This window comes from Carcharhinus amblyrhynchos, chromosome 32 (assembly GCF_965287045.1).
Source record: "Carcharhinus amblyrhynchos chromosome 32, sCarAmb.v2.hapA, whole genome shotgun sequence".
Classification (NCBI taxonomy): Eukaryota; Metazoa; Chordata; class Chondrichthyes; order Carcharhiniformes; family Carcharhinidae; genus Carcharhinus; species Carcharhinus amblyrhynchos.
The window spans coordinates 4878139-4892723 of NC_137355.1; the positions used below are offsets into that span (position 1 = coordinate 4878139).

The 14585-nt window shown below is 41.3% G+C and overlaps 1 protein-coding gene across 4 annotated transcripts in view; it reads left to right on the forward strand.

Moving 5' to 3' along the window:
- The window catches only part of vps13c (vacuolar protein sorting 13 homolog C), a 298634-nt gene that overhangs the window by 162189 nt on the left and 121860 nt on the right, over positions 1 to 14585 (forward strand). For all 4 annotated transcript variants that reach the window (XM_080216043.1, XM_080216044.1, XM_080216045.1 and 1 more), the window contains 6 exons: positions 3539 to 3618; positions 6451 to 6510; positions 8397 to 8550; positions 10283 to 10396; positions 11763 to 11866; positions 13873 to 14040. In XM_080216043.1, coding sequence (XP_080072169.1) covers positions 3539 to 3618; positions 6451 to 6510; positions 8397 to 8550; positions 10283 to 10396; positions 11763 to 11866; positions 13873 to 14040 — 680 coding nt within the window. The remainder of the gene's footprint in view (positions 1 to 3538; positions 3619 to 6450; positions 6511 to 8396; positions 8551 to 10282; positions 10397 to 11762; positions 11867 to 13872; positions 14041 to 14585) is intronic.

Here is a 14585-nt window from a genome sequence, read left to right on the forward strand (position 1 = left end):
CATGGTAAATTACCCCTTAGTGTCCAAAGATGAGAAGGTTAGGGGAATTGTGGGGTAAATGTGTGGGGTTACAGGGATAGATTGGGGTGACCTTGGGTAAGATGCTGTCTCGGAGAGCAGATTCGATTGGCTGAATGACCTCCTTCTGCACTAACGGGATTCTATGGTTTACCTCAATAAGCCAATGTTTTACTTCCTCCTGCCCTCATGTCCTTATCTAGCTTCCCCTAGCATGCTTCCATTGCATTCACCTCAACTACTGGAGCTGGAGTATTTCTGAGTATCTTAATCGACACTCATATTTTCAGCCTTTCTTACATGGCAGTTTTTATAAACCATTGTTTATGGTGCATGCACCATCACTACATGCACCTTGCCCTGTATGTATGCATAATTTACATCCTTATCGAACCTTGTCTGTACAATGTGATTTGATTATAAATATTTAATTGATAATTTGAGCTATACTTAGAGATATGTGCTACCAGAAAATTGTGGAAAAAGAGGCCTGATTGAATTATCTGGCAAGCATTTTAGGTGTAACTCTTCACAATGTATTTTTATGGAAATTAGCTGTGCGTGCATGCAGCAATTTTTTCTCCAAATGACTGTTACTGAAGCCATAAAGTATAAACAGTGTTCCATCAGTAATTGTTAAGACTACCCTGGAGTTTAGAGGTATTATGCATGTATTAATTAAACCCAATTTATAGCTTAAACTAAATTTCCAGCAGTGAGACTGCATTTAACCCTGATGTCGATGTGACTTGCTTTTACACGAGCGACAAAATGTCTTCCTTACAACCCCAGCTCACTCATGCCCCATCCAACTTGCATGGAAAAATTACTTGTTGCCTTTGAACAGAAATATGCTCTTGTTCACAAAGTAATCTCTGATCGTAAAGCCTGGGTGAAAATTAACACGTTTATTTTGTAGCAGACAGAAATTTCACATTTCTTGAATCAGTAGAATATGAGCCATTCCAGATAGTTTTGAAGACAGAATAAATGATGAAATAGAAATATACTATTTGCAACTATGCTTTTAAGTACTTATAAAGTTAAAGTGTATTTATTAGTCACAAGTAAGGCTTATGTTAACACTGTAATGAAGCTATTCCCCTTAGTCACCACACTCTGATGCCTGTTCGGGCCAATGCACCTAACCAGCACGTCTTTCAGACTGTGGCAGGAAACTGGAGCACCCGGAGGAAACCCACACAGATATGGGGAGAACGTGCAGACTCCACACATACAGTGACCCAAGGTTGGAATTGAACTTGGGTCCCTGGTGCTGTGAGGCAGCAGTGTTTACCACTGTACCACCCGATATAAAGTTCAACATAGAAGCTGAGCCTGGTTCGTTAATAGACAAATAGACAATAATAGACAAAATAATTGGATTTCTTTTTCAGAGCACTTGGAAATAGTAATCCTCAAACAAAGAATAACCCACAGTTTTAGTATAAGGGTAAGGTTAGCACAAAGCTGCTGCTGTTTTTCTAGACAAAACTGATCTGCCACGTGAAATGGGTGTGTTACTCAAAGTTATATAAAGAAACCCAGCCTGCAAAAGCAACAGCATGATCATGTTGTTTCTTATTAAGCGTATCATGCACGCTTTGAAGTAATTCACCTGTTCCAAAAACACCCTGAACTCTGTTCACTCTGGGTTGGAACAAAAGCAGATATCTTAACTATACTACAATAACTGTTTATTGTGGCATATATACCTGCAATGCACTGCAAGGCTTTCATATTGTTATTGCTATAACAATTTCTTACATCTCACTCTTGGGCTGCTCCTTTGGTTTTTAAATGAATGTGTAACTTCTATTTTGTATCATGTTTAAAACTGACTTGGTTTAAGGGTCATGATGTGGAGATGCTGGTGTTGGACTGTAATAAGTATGGTAAGAAGTCTCACAACACCAGGTTAAAGTTCAAAGATTTATTTGGTAGCAAATGCCATTAGCTTTCAGAGCACTGCTCCTTCGTCAGGTGAGTGGGAGTTCTGATCACAAACAGGGCATATAAGGACACAAACTCAATTTACATGAATAATGATAGAATGCGAGTCTTTACAGCTAATCAAGTCTTAAAGGTACAGACAGTGTAAGTGGGGAGAACTTTTAGCACAAGTTAAAGAGATGTGTATTGTCTCTGGACAGGACAGTTAGTGAGATTTTGCAAGTCCAGGCAAGTCATGAGGGTTACAGATAGTGTGACATGAACCCAAGATCCCGGTTGAGGCCGTCTTCGTGTGTGGAACTTGGCTATCGGTCTCTGCTCAGCGACTTTATGCCGTCGTGTGCCGTGAAGGCCGCCTTGGAGAACGCTTACCCAAAGACCAGAAGCCGAATGCCCGTGATCGCAGATGTTTTCCCCCAACAGGAAGAGAACAGTCTTGCCTGGTGATTGTCGAATGGTGTTCATTTAATCGTTGTCATAGTGTCTACGTGGCCTCCCCAATGTACCATGCCTCGGAACATCCTTTAACTATACTGCAGGAAAGGTTGTCCTGAGGCATAGTGCATTGGAGAGACCATGCAAACGCTATGACTATGGATGAATGAACAGCGCTCCACAATCACCAGGCAAGACTGTCCTCTTCCTGTTGGAGAACACTTTGGTGGTCACGGGCATTCGGCCTCTGATCTTCGGGTAAGCATTCTCCACGATGGCCTTCATGACACAAGACAGCGCAGAGTTGCTTGCCAGAGACTGATAGCCAAGTTCCGCACACATGACGACGGTCTCAAGTGGGATCTTGGGTTCATGTCACGCTATCTGTAACCCCCGTGACCTGCCTGGATATGCAAAATCTCACCAACTGTCCTGTATGGAGACGATACACATCTCTTTAGCTTGTGCTTAAAGCCCTCTCCACTCACATTGTCTGTACCTTTGACTTGATTAGCTGTAGAGACTCGCATTTCAATCATTATTCATGTAAATTGAGTTTGTGTCTTTATATGCCTTGTTTGTGAACAGAATTCCCACTCACCTGACGAAGGAGCAGCTAATAGCGTTTGCTACCAAATTAACCTGGTGTTGTGAGACTTCTTACTTGGTCTAAGGGTGACAATGGATAGAAAATAAATGAATTTGGACATATCTGAAGTCCACAGATGTGCAGGCTTAGGTGGATTGACTTTGCTAAGTTGGCCCTTGGTGCCCTCAATTATGTAGGTAAGGTGGATTCGGGGTTACAGGGATCGGCCGGGCTGTGGGCTTGGCTAAGATGCTGCTTTGATGCAGACTTGATGGGCCGAATGACCACCTTGTGCACTGGGTTTCTATGAAAATAGAACATCAAACTAGCACCAAAAAACTGTTAATACTATTTCACGTTATTTTCGAGAACAGATTTGGACTAGTTTCAAAAATGAGCGCTATTTACAAAAATTTCATTGTCTTCTCAACCCAATCCTCACTGTTATCGTGTTCTGTTTTTTTGAATGTGTATTTATAGTTAAAGTGCAACCTATTGAAATCTAGGTTGATGGAAAGCTCACTACCTCTTATTTTGTTGCAGATTCAAACAGCAAACCGATTAACTTGATCAGTTCTTCGGACAAGCCTGGAGCTGATCTTCTGAAAGTGCAGTATATTAAGGTAGAGTTTTAAGCACTGTAACTCTTGAGAAAAATGGCATTTAAGCGCAAACTGCTCGGTTAACTCCTACCTATCCCAATAAACTAAGACTATCAACTCCCGTTTGTACCAATCAAGCAGATACGAATATGCCTGCATTTGCCAGGTGGCTTGTTTGACATTTCCCATTGCCATGCTATATTAAGTTGTGGCTAATACAGGTTTTCCTCCTCACCTGTCTCTCATTGCAAAAACTCCAGCCTTTAACAGATGAGGATTAATTTAGGCGGACATTAGATAGCGTGTCAGTTATTATAAACTAATTTTTCAGTGCAGATTTGTTTTCCTGAGGTTTTTTTTTGTTTTGAGAATTTCAGGGTTTTTTTTGCAGGTGCCAACACCTGTTCATGAATTTGTAAGTTAGCTTTTTGAGACTTTCCTTTCCAGGGCAAGGATAGAAGAAACATTCAAATCACTGTTTTGATCCTATAATTTACGTAAGATGGGCAGCTGGCCAGCAAGGAGGAGATTCTGTCTGATGTTATATATTGGAAAGCTTAGCAGAACATTTGCTGTAGGTGTTGGGGCAGCACAATGGTGCAGTGAGTTATCACTGCTGCCTCTCAGTGCCAGGGACCTGAATTTGATTCCTAGCTTGGGTCACTGCTTGTGTGGAGTTTGTACGTTCTCACTATGTCTGCGGGGGTTTCCTCCGAGTGCTCTAGTTTCCTCCCACAGTCCAGAGATGTGTGGGTTAGGTTGATTGGCCATGCTAAGAAATTGCCCCTTAATGCTTCAGGATGAGTAGTTCAGAAAGATTAACAGGATAAATTTGTTGGGTTATGGGAATAGGGCCTGAGTGGGATTGTTGGTGCAGACTCAATGGGCCGAACGGCCGCCTCCTGCACTGTAGGAATTCTAGGTCACAATCGGTTATTGAAGGTTTGCTCGCATGAAGCAGGAGTTCATAATTTTTGATTGACTTTGGCATCCTGTCATGGGAGAAATATCACCTGTTATTGTATCTACTCTGGAGACCAGGCAAGCTTGATATGATTTAAAAAATCTTTTAGAACATGTCAGATATTGAAGCATGGGTGCTGTTAACATGATGGATATGAAAAGTTGTAGGTTAACTGAAGATGTGCAGATTACGTTGATTGGCCATAGTAAATTGCTCCTTTTGTGTCAGGAGGACTACCAGGGTATGTCGGTGGGGATATGTGGATAGGGCCTGGGTGGGATTGTGATCTATACAGACTCGATGGGCTGGATGGTCTCCTGCACTGTAGGGATCCTGTGAACTGTGGTAAATTGCCTTTGGAGGAGGAGCATATGATGTATAGATGCTGTAATTTAAGTAAATCCTTTTAGTTTGGACCACATCCCTCAAGTGATCAGGTTGGGCACCCAGCTGGTGCTGATCTTTGTAACCAAATTACTCTGGTGCATCCTAATCAAAATGGGTTAATCCAGCAGATCATAGAATGCTCACAGCGCTGAAGGAGCCTATTCAGCCTATCTAGAATCCTAGAAAGAATCCTAGAAACCCGACAGTGCAGAAAGAGGCCATTCGGCCCATCGAGTCTGCACCAACAACAATCCCACCCAGGCCCTACCCCCATATGCCTACATCTGGTCTGTGGTGTCTCACTGCAGCAGCAGTTCTGACTTACTACCCCTCCCCTTTCCTTTCCCCATATCCTGAACATTTAACCTTTTCGGATAATGATGTGATTCCCTTTTGAATCCTGCAATTGAATCTACCTCCATCACTTTCTCAGGTAGTGCATTCCATATCCTAACCATTCACTGCTTAACAAAATCTTTCCTCATGTCACGATTGCTTCTTTTGCCAGTTTCCTTAAATCTGTGCCCTCTGGTTCTTGATCCTTCCCAACAATGCGAGCGGTTTCTCCCTCTCTACTTTGTCCAGACCTCAGATAGTTTTGAGTTTTTTGATCACATTTCTCAACCTTATCCCTGGGAAAAGCAGATCCAGCTTCTTCAATCTGTCTGTAGAACTGCAATCCCTCAATCGTGGCAGCACTCTGATGAATCTTTCCTGCACTCTCTACTGCTTTCATGCCCATCCTTGAATTGGACACAGTACTCCAGTTGAGACAGAACCATTGTTCTGTATGAGTTTAATATAACTTCCTTGCTTTTGTACTCTGTGGCCCCATATCTAAAGACCAGGATGCTGTATGTTTTATTGAATGTGCTCTCAACCTGTCCTGGCACCTCCAGTGATTTGTGGACAAATGCTATCGATGTAATCATCTTAAGGACCTGACCTGATTAATATGAGCTCTTAGATTCTGAAAGCAATAAAAATACACAATATTTACACTCTCGCATGTTACCCAACCGGTCAAAGAATCAGCCAGCAGCTGTGGACATTTTGAAAAAACAAGCTCAATCATACAATCCCTAAAATGCAGCAGGAGACTGTTGGGCCTATCGAGTCTGCACTGGCATTAATCCCAGCCAGGCCTTATCTCCATAACCCCAAGTAATTTAACTTGGCCGATTGACCTAACCCGCACATCTTTGACTGTGAGAGGGAACCCACGCAGACACGGAAAATGCACAAACTACACAGTCAGTTGCCCAATGCAGGAATTGAACCCGGGCCTCTGGTGTTGTGAGGCAGCAGTGCCAGCCACTGTGCCACTCTGGTTCTCCCTGTCACTACTTAAGAAAAAAGCTGATAAGTTGTAATATTTGCAGGGAAATGAGGAAGGAGCAGGAGAGCGGGGCAAACTGGCAATGTGTTTCAAAGAGCCGACAGTATTTTTTCATTTAATTTAACTCTGTGTGTGTATAACTTCCGTAACCTTTTGTTCACAGGCGGATCGAAATGGACCAGATTTTAAAACTGCTCATGACAGCACTGAACAGAAGCTGAAGGTGAGTAATGTACAATACAATATGTTCAAAATATATTAAATGCATAATTATTCATTACTCTTTCTGTCAGCTACACTTGACCCAAGTTTTTCATACATCTACTTTTCCATCTTAGTTTTGTACATTAGACTTTGTGCCATAAACCCAGAAGGCCACTGCATTTTTTTTGTACTGGTGGTGCTCCTTTTATGTCTTGTGAATCCTAACCCTAAAATGCATCTATTCTTGCTGTCATCAGACTTTTGAATGGGCCTACCTCGCATTAAATTGATCTTTCTCTACACCGTAGCTATGACTGTAACACTACATCCTGCACTCTGTCCTTTCCTTCTGTATGAACTGTGTGCTTTGTCTGCGTGGTGCGCAAGAAGCAATACTTCTCACTCAGTGTATGTTAAAACATGTGACAATAATAAATTCTAAATCACTAAGCTTCCCCTGTTCAAATGATCATTTTTTAAAAATCCAAACACGCGGATATTAAATTCCACCTGCTGCCTTTTTGCCCATCTCAACATCTTGTTCCTTGCCACTTCCATTGGAATTATGAATTCTGGCATCCATTTTGGCATCAGCTGCTACTCTGAGAGCACTCCCCCCAATCCTGAATCCATGCAGTGAACAGAATCGATCCAAAACTGAAATCTGTTGAACACCTTTTCCTGCTTCCAACTATTCCTGAGAAAATGTCCTTGACTGCTTCTCAACTATTCCTGAGAAGAAGTCCTTGACTTCCTTCTATCTAGCATTTTTAAATTCCGTTTGCTATCCTTCCCCCAAATGTCACATTATCTGTAACCCCCGTGACTTGCCTGGGCTTGCAAAATCTCACTAACTGTCCTGTCTGGAGACAATTCACATCTCTTTAATCTGTGCTTAACCCTTTTTCCATTCACATTGTCTGTACCTGTTAAGACTCGCATTCCAACCATTGTCTTGTAATTGAGCTCGAGTCTATATATGCATCGTTTGTGAAATAAATCCTGCTCTCACCTGATGAAGGAGCGGCGCTCCAAAAGCTCATGCTACCAAATAAATCTTTTGGACTTCACCTGGGTGTTGCGAGACTACTTACTATGCTTTTCCCCAGTGCAACACTCTGCAATCTTTAGATTTGAGCTTTGAAGTGTAGGCGGGTACTCTGTAAATTTGGATGTCTCAATTTCATTTCTATTTTTTGGAAGCCTTCTCATGAATGTGTTTAGAGGATTGCACAACCTTTTCCTTTTTTTTAACTGGAGGATTATGTGATAGTACTTACAATTGTATTTGATATGTTTAACTTAAGTGTGACATTTTTCCAGCCTGTAACTGGAAAGCAGGTATATTTTTAATCTGTTACTGTCATATATCATTGTATATGTAAAATATACATTCCCCAGGTTCCCAACTCTGTGGCTAATGTTCTCTATATAATGACTATTTAATGTCAATTTGGATTCATCATATATACTACCTTGAGTTTATTCTTAACCACTTGCAGTTTAGTGTTTCTTCTTTTCACATCATACTGTCATGTAAAGTTTATTTAATAGTCACAAGTAACACTATAATGAAATTAGTGTGAAATTCCCCTAGTCACCACACTCCGGCACCTGTTCGGGTCAATGCACCTACGTCTTTTAGACCGTGGGAGGAAACTGGAGCATCCGGAGGAAACTCTCACAGACACAGGAGAACGTGCAAACTCTACACAGGCAGAGACCCGAGCTGGGAATCAAACCCGGGTCCCTGGTGCTGTGAGGCAGCAGTGCTAACCACTGTGCCAATGTGCTGCCTCATATTTATGCTGCAGTGAATTTGTGCTTCGGTCCATCAAGCCTGCATCGACACCAATTCCATCCAGGGATTGTACAAAATAATGAAATGCCTTATTTTGATGTCAGGTTGCCTTCTCTTCCCTTGACCTGATCATGCATTCTCAAGCCTTGCTTTCGACCATGAACTTCATAACAGCTGTGTTTCCATCAAGTACCATCGATAAGGATCGTGAAGCAAAGCCAACCACAGACCAGGAAAAGGAGACTTTGACTAAAGCAGGTAGGTTAATAAGGGGAAGCTGAATAGTGCCTTGAATTAAATGTGCAGGTGTGTTTTTGATAAACTTTTCAGTTTCCATCATGCATTTCTTTCTGTTGCTTCATATTTGCAAAAATAATCCCTAAATTATTCATAAAAAGATTTGAGCCGTTTGCATTATGTAGTGAAATGTAAATGTGCCTTTTATGCTTGTTACTTTCTGCTGTCAACAGTAGTAGTTTTCCCCAAAGTGGCTTGTAAACAGATTTGCTGTTAAGCTCAGTTCTTTAGCTACTTAATTTTTTTCCTGTATATTTGGAGGCCCAGATTGAATTATCTTTCGGATAAGGTTTTGATGAGGCCATTTTATAAAGTGGTATCACATCATCTGCAATGTGATTCAGCTTTGAAACATACATTTTTGGCCTATATCGTGCATAAGGTAAGGATTGTGGAGCCATTTTTCCATTCCATCAGCAGGGAATGGTGCAGATAATTATAGATCTGCTTCCAGATGAAATTATGATTTGAGCTGCACAATATAAACACGACCTCAGCAGTGTTGGGTCCTCTTTCTTACACCTGAAAGGAATTGGGTTAGAGGGAACGTTCCTATTTGTCTTTCACTCTTTGGTTAATTGTGCATCACTAGGCGAGTAACATGCTTCCAACATGGCCATTTCTTTTCCAAACTAGTGTGCTATCTGAATCATAGAGTAGAATCATAGAATCCGTACAGTGCAGTGCGAGGCCATTCGGCCCATCAAGCCTGCATCGAAACCAGTTCCACCCAGGCCCTACCCCATAATCACGCGTATTTACCTTGTTAGTTACCCAAGGCACTCGGGGCAATTTAACGTGGTCAATCCACCTAACCCACACATCTGTGGACTGTGGGAGGAAAATGGGGCACCCGAAGGAAACCCATGCAGACATGGGGAGAATGTGCAAACTCCACACAGATAGTGACCTGAGCTGGGAATTCAACCCAGGTCCCTGGCGCTGAGAGGCAGCAGTGCTTACCACTCTTGTGACCGTGCTGTCCCTGCTCATTGCTTCCCCGTAACGATGTGGCTGAAATTGCAATTTCTATGGGTTGAATATCATGTTTGTGAACCCAAACTTTGTGCCTTTGCTCCATATTTTGCACTGCTTACCTCTCCCACCTCACTAAGTTTAAAGTAAAAATGAAGTTTGTTTATTAATCACAAGTAAGGCCTACATTAACACTGCAATGAAGTTACTGTGAAAATCCCCGAGTCGCCAGACTCTGGCACCTGTTTGGGTCAATGCACATCTTTCAATCTGTGGGAAGAAACCCGAGCACCCAGAGGAAACCCATTCCGACACGGAGAATTCTAAACTCCCACACAGAGAGTGACTCAAACCTGGGTCCCTGGCATTGTGAGTCAACAGTGCTAACCACTGTGCTGCCCCAGTTTACTGCATTTTCCTAGGTTATGGTAAAATGACATATATTTGTAGGCCACTTAAAAACTTGTAAAATTTGTATCACTTGTTTTAAGATTCTCTTAAAAATCAAATGCTCCTCAAACCTTTGGTCATCTGTCCTAATTTCTCTATTGTTCTGTGTCAAACCTTGTCTGATAATGCTTCTTGAAGCATCTTGAAATGTTTCACTATTTTGAAGGCATTATATAAATGTAAGTTGTTTTTGGAAAATGTCAGTATTGCCAGATTCAGCATTTAGCAAGTTTATACATTGTAATTTGAAACAGTTCTTTCTGATCAGTTTCTACAGACACAACAGTTGATGTATTTGACCTGAAGTTTTCTGTTGAGCTGGGGGCACTGAACGTATTTGTCTGTGATGAAGATTTCAGCATTGCTGATATCAAAGTCCAAGGTAAACGATACTATATTGAACTCTGGAGTCAAAAGCATACCTATGTGTGCTCTGGAGTCAAAAGCATACCAAAGGGAACTTGTAGCATTTTATGTTGCATACACTAGTTATATTTGCAGGAACTGTCATCGTTGGTGCAGGCTTGGAGGGTCTATTCCTCTGCTGTAATTTTCTTTTCTTGTCTCCGTCAAACAACATCCAACCTAACTTGTGAGGATGTTACAGAGGGGGACTTTGACGCAGGAACGTGGCGAGGGGTTTCGGGGCAGGAACATGGCGAGGGGTTTCGGGGCAGGAACGTGGCGAGGGGTTTCGGGGCAGGAACGTGATGAGGGGCTTTGGGTCAGCAGTTTGGTGAAGGGTTTCTGCTGAGGATTGAGCTCTAGATAAACACACTTTCAAGTTACTTCAAAATTCAGTGTTTAAAGCCAAATCATTCCCTTGTCCTTGTTACTATCATTTCTCCTCCCCTTTCAATACCATGTCTAAAGAGGGTGTTGGTCACCATTGGACTTCCATTTAATTGTCCATGATTATGCTAGGCATAATGCTGCACTGGTTCTGCCTTGGTACTAATTCTGCAGTACCATATGTAGGTAGAATAAATACCATCTCATGTAATTCATGCTGCCAATAATGGGCTCTGCACAAACAAACATTCATATCCTCCACTACCGATGAATAGTAGCAGCAATGTGTACTATATTCAAGACGCACTGCAGCATCTCACCAAGGCCTCTTAGGCAACACCTTCCAGACCCTTGACTGCCACCATCAAAGAGGACACGAGCAGCAAACCATGTCAAGGTTTCCCTCCGTCACTCACCATCCTGACTTGGGACTATATCGCCATTCCTTCACTGTCGCTTGCTCAAAATCCTGGAACTCCCTCCCTGACAGCACTATGGATGACCCTTTGACTGCAGCGTTCATGAAGGTGACTCATCACCACCACCTCAAGGGTGATAAATGCTGGTCTAGCCAACATGGCCCACATCGTGTAAATGAACAAGAAAAAGTGACGATGTGAATTAATCTGATGTAATGTTGACAGACACTGGGTGCCAAAATGTGAGATCTAAATTCAAATAAATGGTACAGGATTAACACAGTGAATTTGTGTCTCTTGTTATTTTAAAGCCTTAGATTATGGGTTACTGACCATTATACTTACAGCCTTTTCATATTTTAACAGTTGTTTTTAATTCTACCTCGCATTGCTGTTGACTTAATGTTATTAAATCACTAATATGTGAAGTATTAACAGTTGTGGCATCGGGTTTGATGGGATAAGTAGCTATTTCTATGATAAAACAATCTGTGGCTTGATAAATTTGTGATTATATGTGATCTTTCAACATTCCAGGTATGGACGCATCTGTATCCGTGCAGTCAAAGCAGACAGAAGTTTTTGCCAGACTCAAAGATATCATTGTTACAGATATTGGCTTAAGGACTGTACATAAAAAGGTAAATTGTTTGATATAGGTGTTGGTTATTTTGAGCAGCACATTATTCCATGGGGGCTCCAAGTTGACCTTGTACACAATGCAGTCATTTTTTATTTTTGCAGAGAGATGTACTGTCCAAGTTTCACATTGTTCCTTTATCCATTCTGAATTGTCATGATTCAAGCTTTCCCTGTTACAGTTTAATTGGTGATTACGATTTCGTTAATAGGCTACACCTAGGTGTGTCAAAACCAATCGATGTAGTGTAAATTGTGGTTTCTTCACAACTTATTTAGTGAAGTGCTTAAACAAGCACTTCACTTGTTACCTTGTGACCTTGTTAGTGTATTAATGAATAACTGGGGAAAAAGCTACAAAACTCTGAGGACATGTACCAAATTAACTAACTAGTTTCTTCCCTGCTGCCATCAGATTTTTGAATGGATCTACCTTGCATTCAGTTATCTTTCTCACACCTTAGCTATGGCTAACACTACATTCTGCACTCTTTCCTTCTCTATGCTTGGTCTGTATAGTGTGCAAGAAACAATAGTTTTCACTGTATACTAATGCATGTGCCACTAATAAATCAAATATGGTTCTCTGTTTCCTCGCTCTAACCTTTCCTGACTTGTCAGATTATTTTGGCTACCTTCCAATCCATGAACACTAGCCTAGAATTGAGAGAATTTTGGAACTATCAAAACCAATGCATCCATTAACTCAGCTGCAATCTCTCACAACCCTAGGACCTCGGCCATTAGCTGCAGTGGATTTGTTGATTTCAAATCCCATTAAGTTCTCAAGAATTGTTTCCTTGCCAGCAATAATATCCCTAAATTCTTCACTTTCACTAGATCCTTAGTTCACTAGCTCTGAAATGTTTTTGTGTATTTTGTGAAGAGTATTTGTTTTAATGTCTCTGCAGTTCATTTTTTTCCCCTTCTGTTTTTTCCTGTTTCTGCTTGTAAATGAGACAATATTTACTTTTTGCATACCTATAAAACCTTTTACAATAAAAACAGAAAATATTGGAAAATGCACGAGGTGTGGAAACAGAGTTAACATGTTGATTCCAACATGACAGGGTGAGCACTGCTGCCTCACAGCGCCAGGGACCCGACTTCAATTCCAGCCTTGGGCTACTGTCCATGTGGAGTTTGTACATTCTCCTCGTGTCTGCGTGTGTTTCTTTTAGATGCTCCAGTTTCCTCCTGCACTCAAGATGTGTGGGTTAGGTGGATTGGCTGTGCAAAATTGACCCTATTATCACTGGGATTAGCAGAGTAAATAGGGCCTGGATGGAATTGTGGTTGGTGCAGACTCAATGGGCCGAATGGCCTCCTTCGGCACTGTAGGAATTCTATAACTCTTCTAAAGCTTTTACTGTCCGTTTTTGTCTTTTGCTAGTTTACTCTCATTTTTTCTCTTTGTCAATGTCTTGACAATTTTTTTCAGCATTCTAAAAACCCTTTCGATCTTTAAGCTTATTACTTTTAGCTTTCCTTTAATCTAATTCCAACTTTAAATAGTTAGGCTTGTTTGAACCACTTTGCCCATGTGATTTGTTATCCTTTAAGAGAATGCACATTTATTGCAAATTCTGAATTAAATCTTTGATGTTTGCCATTGCATATGCACCATCATATCTTTTAATCTGGTTTTCTAATCTACCTTCACCAAGCTGAGCCAATGGACCTGTTTCTACATATAAACCTCTATGACTCTATGGCACCATTTCACCCCACATACCTACGCAGCTTGCTCTGTTCAGGTGTAATACATTAGATTTGGATATAATCCTACAAACATTGACCATATATTGATTGCTGTTCTCTAGATGCTCCTTTGTTATGAGGTTGTTAATTAACCTTTTGTCATTGCACAATACCAGATCTAAATTAGTCTACTATCTAGTTGGTTTCTTGATGTACTGATTGTTGGAACCAAACTTTTTGAAATGTAGGACTACAATACGAATTCACAGATGGAAAAATTGAGCAAATACTATTCTTGTGTTTTTAGGTTGTGTCCATCATTGGTGATGAAGTCTTCAGCTTCAAGATGGCTTTGTGTAGCAATGCTACAGAGGGAGCGGATTACCTAGATATGTCAAAAGTGGATGGGGAAGTGACTTTGCAAGTGGGGTGCATTCAGTTGGTATATCTCCACAAATTCTATATGTCATTGTTGGTAAGTATAGTGCTTGCGAATTCTACAGAATAAGCGTACCTGTTGCACTAAATCCATGTTTGAAGTTTTAAGTATCATCAGTTCCTTTTTAAAGTCATTTTGTGCTGTATTTAATGGGTCATGTGACACAATCAGCACCATTTTGGAGTGACCTCTCTCTTTCTAACCCTCCACCTCGCTGCTGACCCTTGACCCCTGACTCATTGCTGGGCCTCCCGCTCACAATCTTTGCTGCTCCTTGACCCTCTCCCTCATTTGCTGATCCTGAGATTCATAGTCTGTGCTGCTCCCTGGTCCTCCCTCTTGCTGTGGACCCTCTGGTTTGCAGGTCACCTCTTGCAGTTTAGTGTTGCTTGTCTTGACTGTCGCTGTTCATCCCCAGAATTCTCACTTGAATAAGGCTTCAGGAGAAGAAAGTGGCTGGTGGGAGAGCTGCCATGCGGAAGGATCAGCAGATAAAGGGCCTATAATTGTAACGTCCTAATTATGTTAGGGATTGTGGATTTTAAATAAAATGAAAATGTGTGGTTTGCACTTGTAGATTC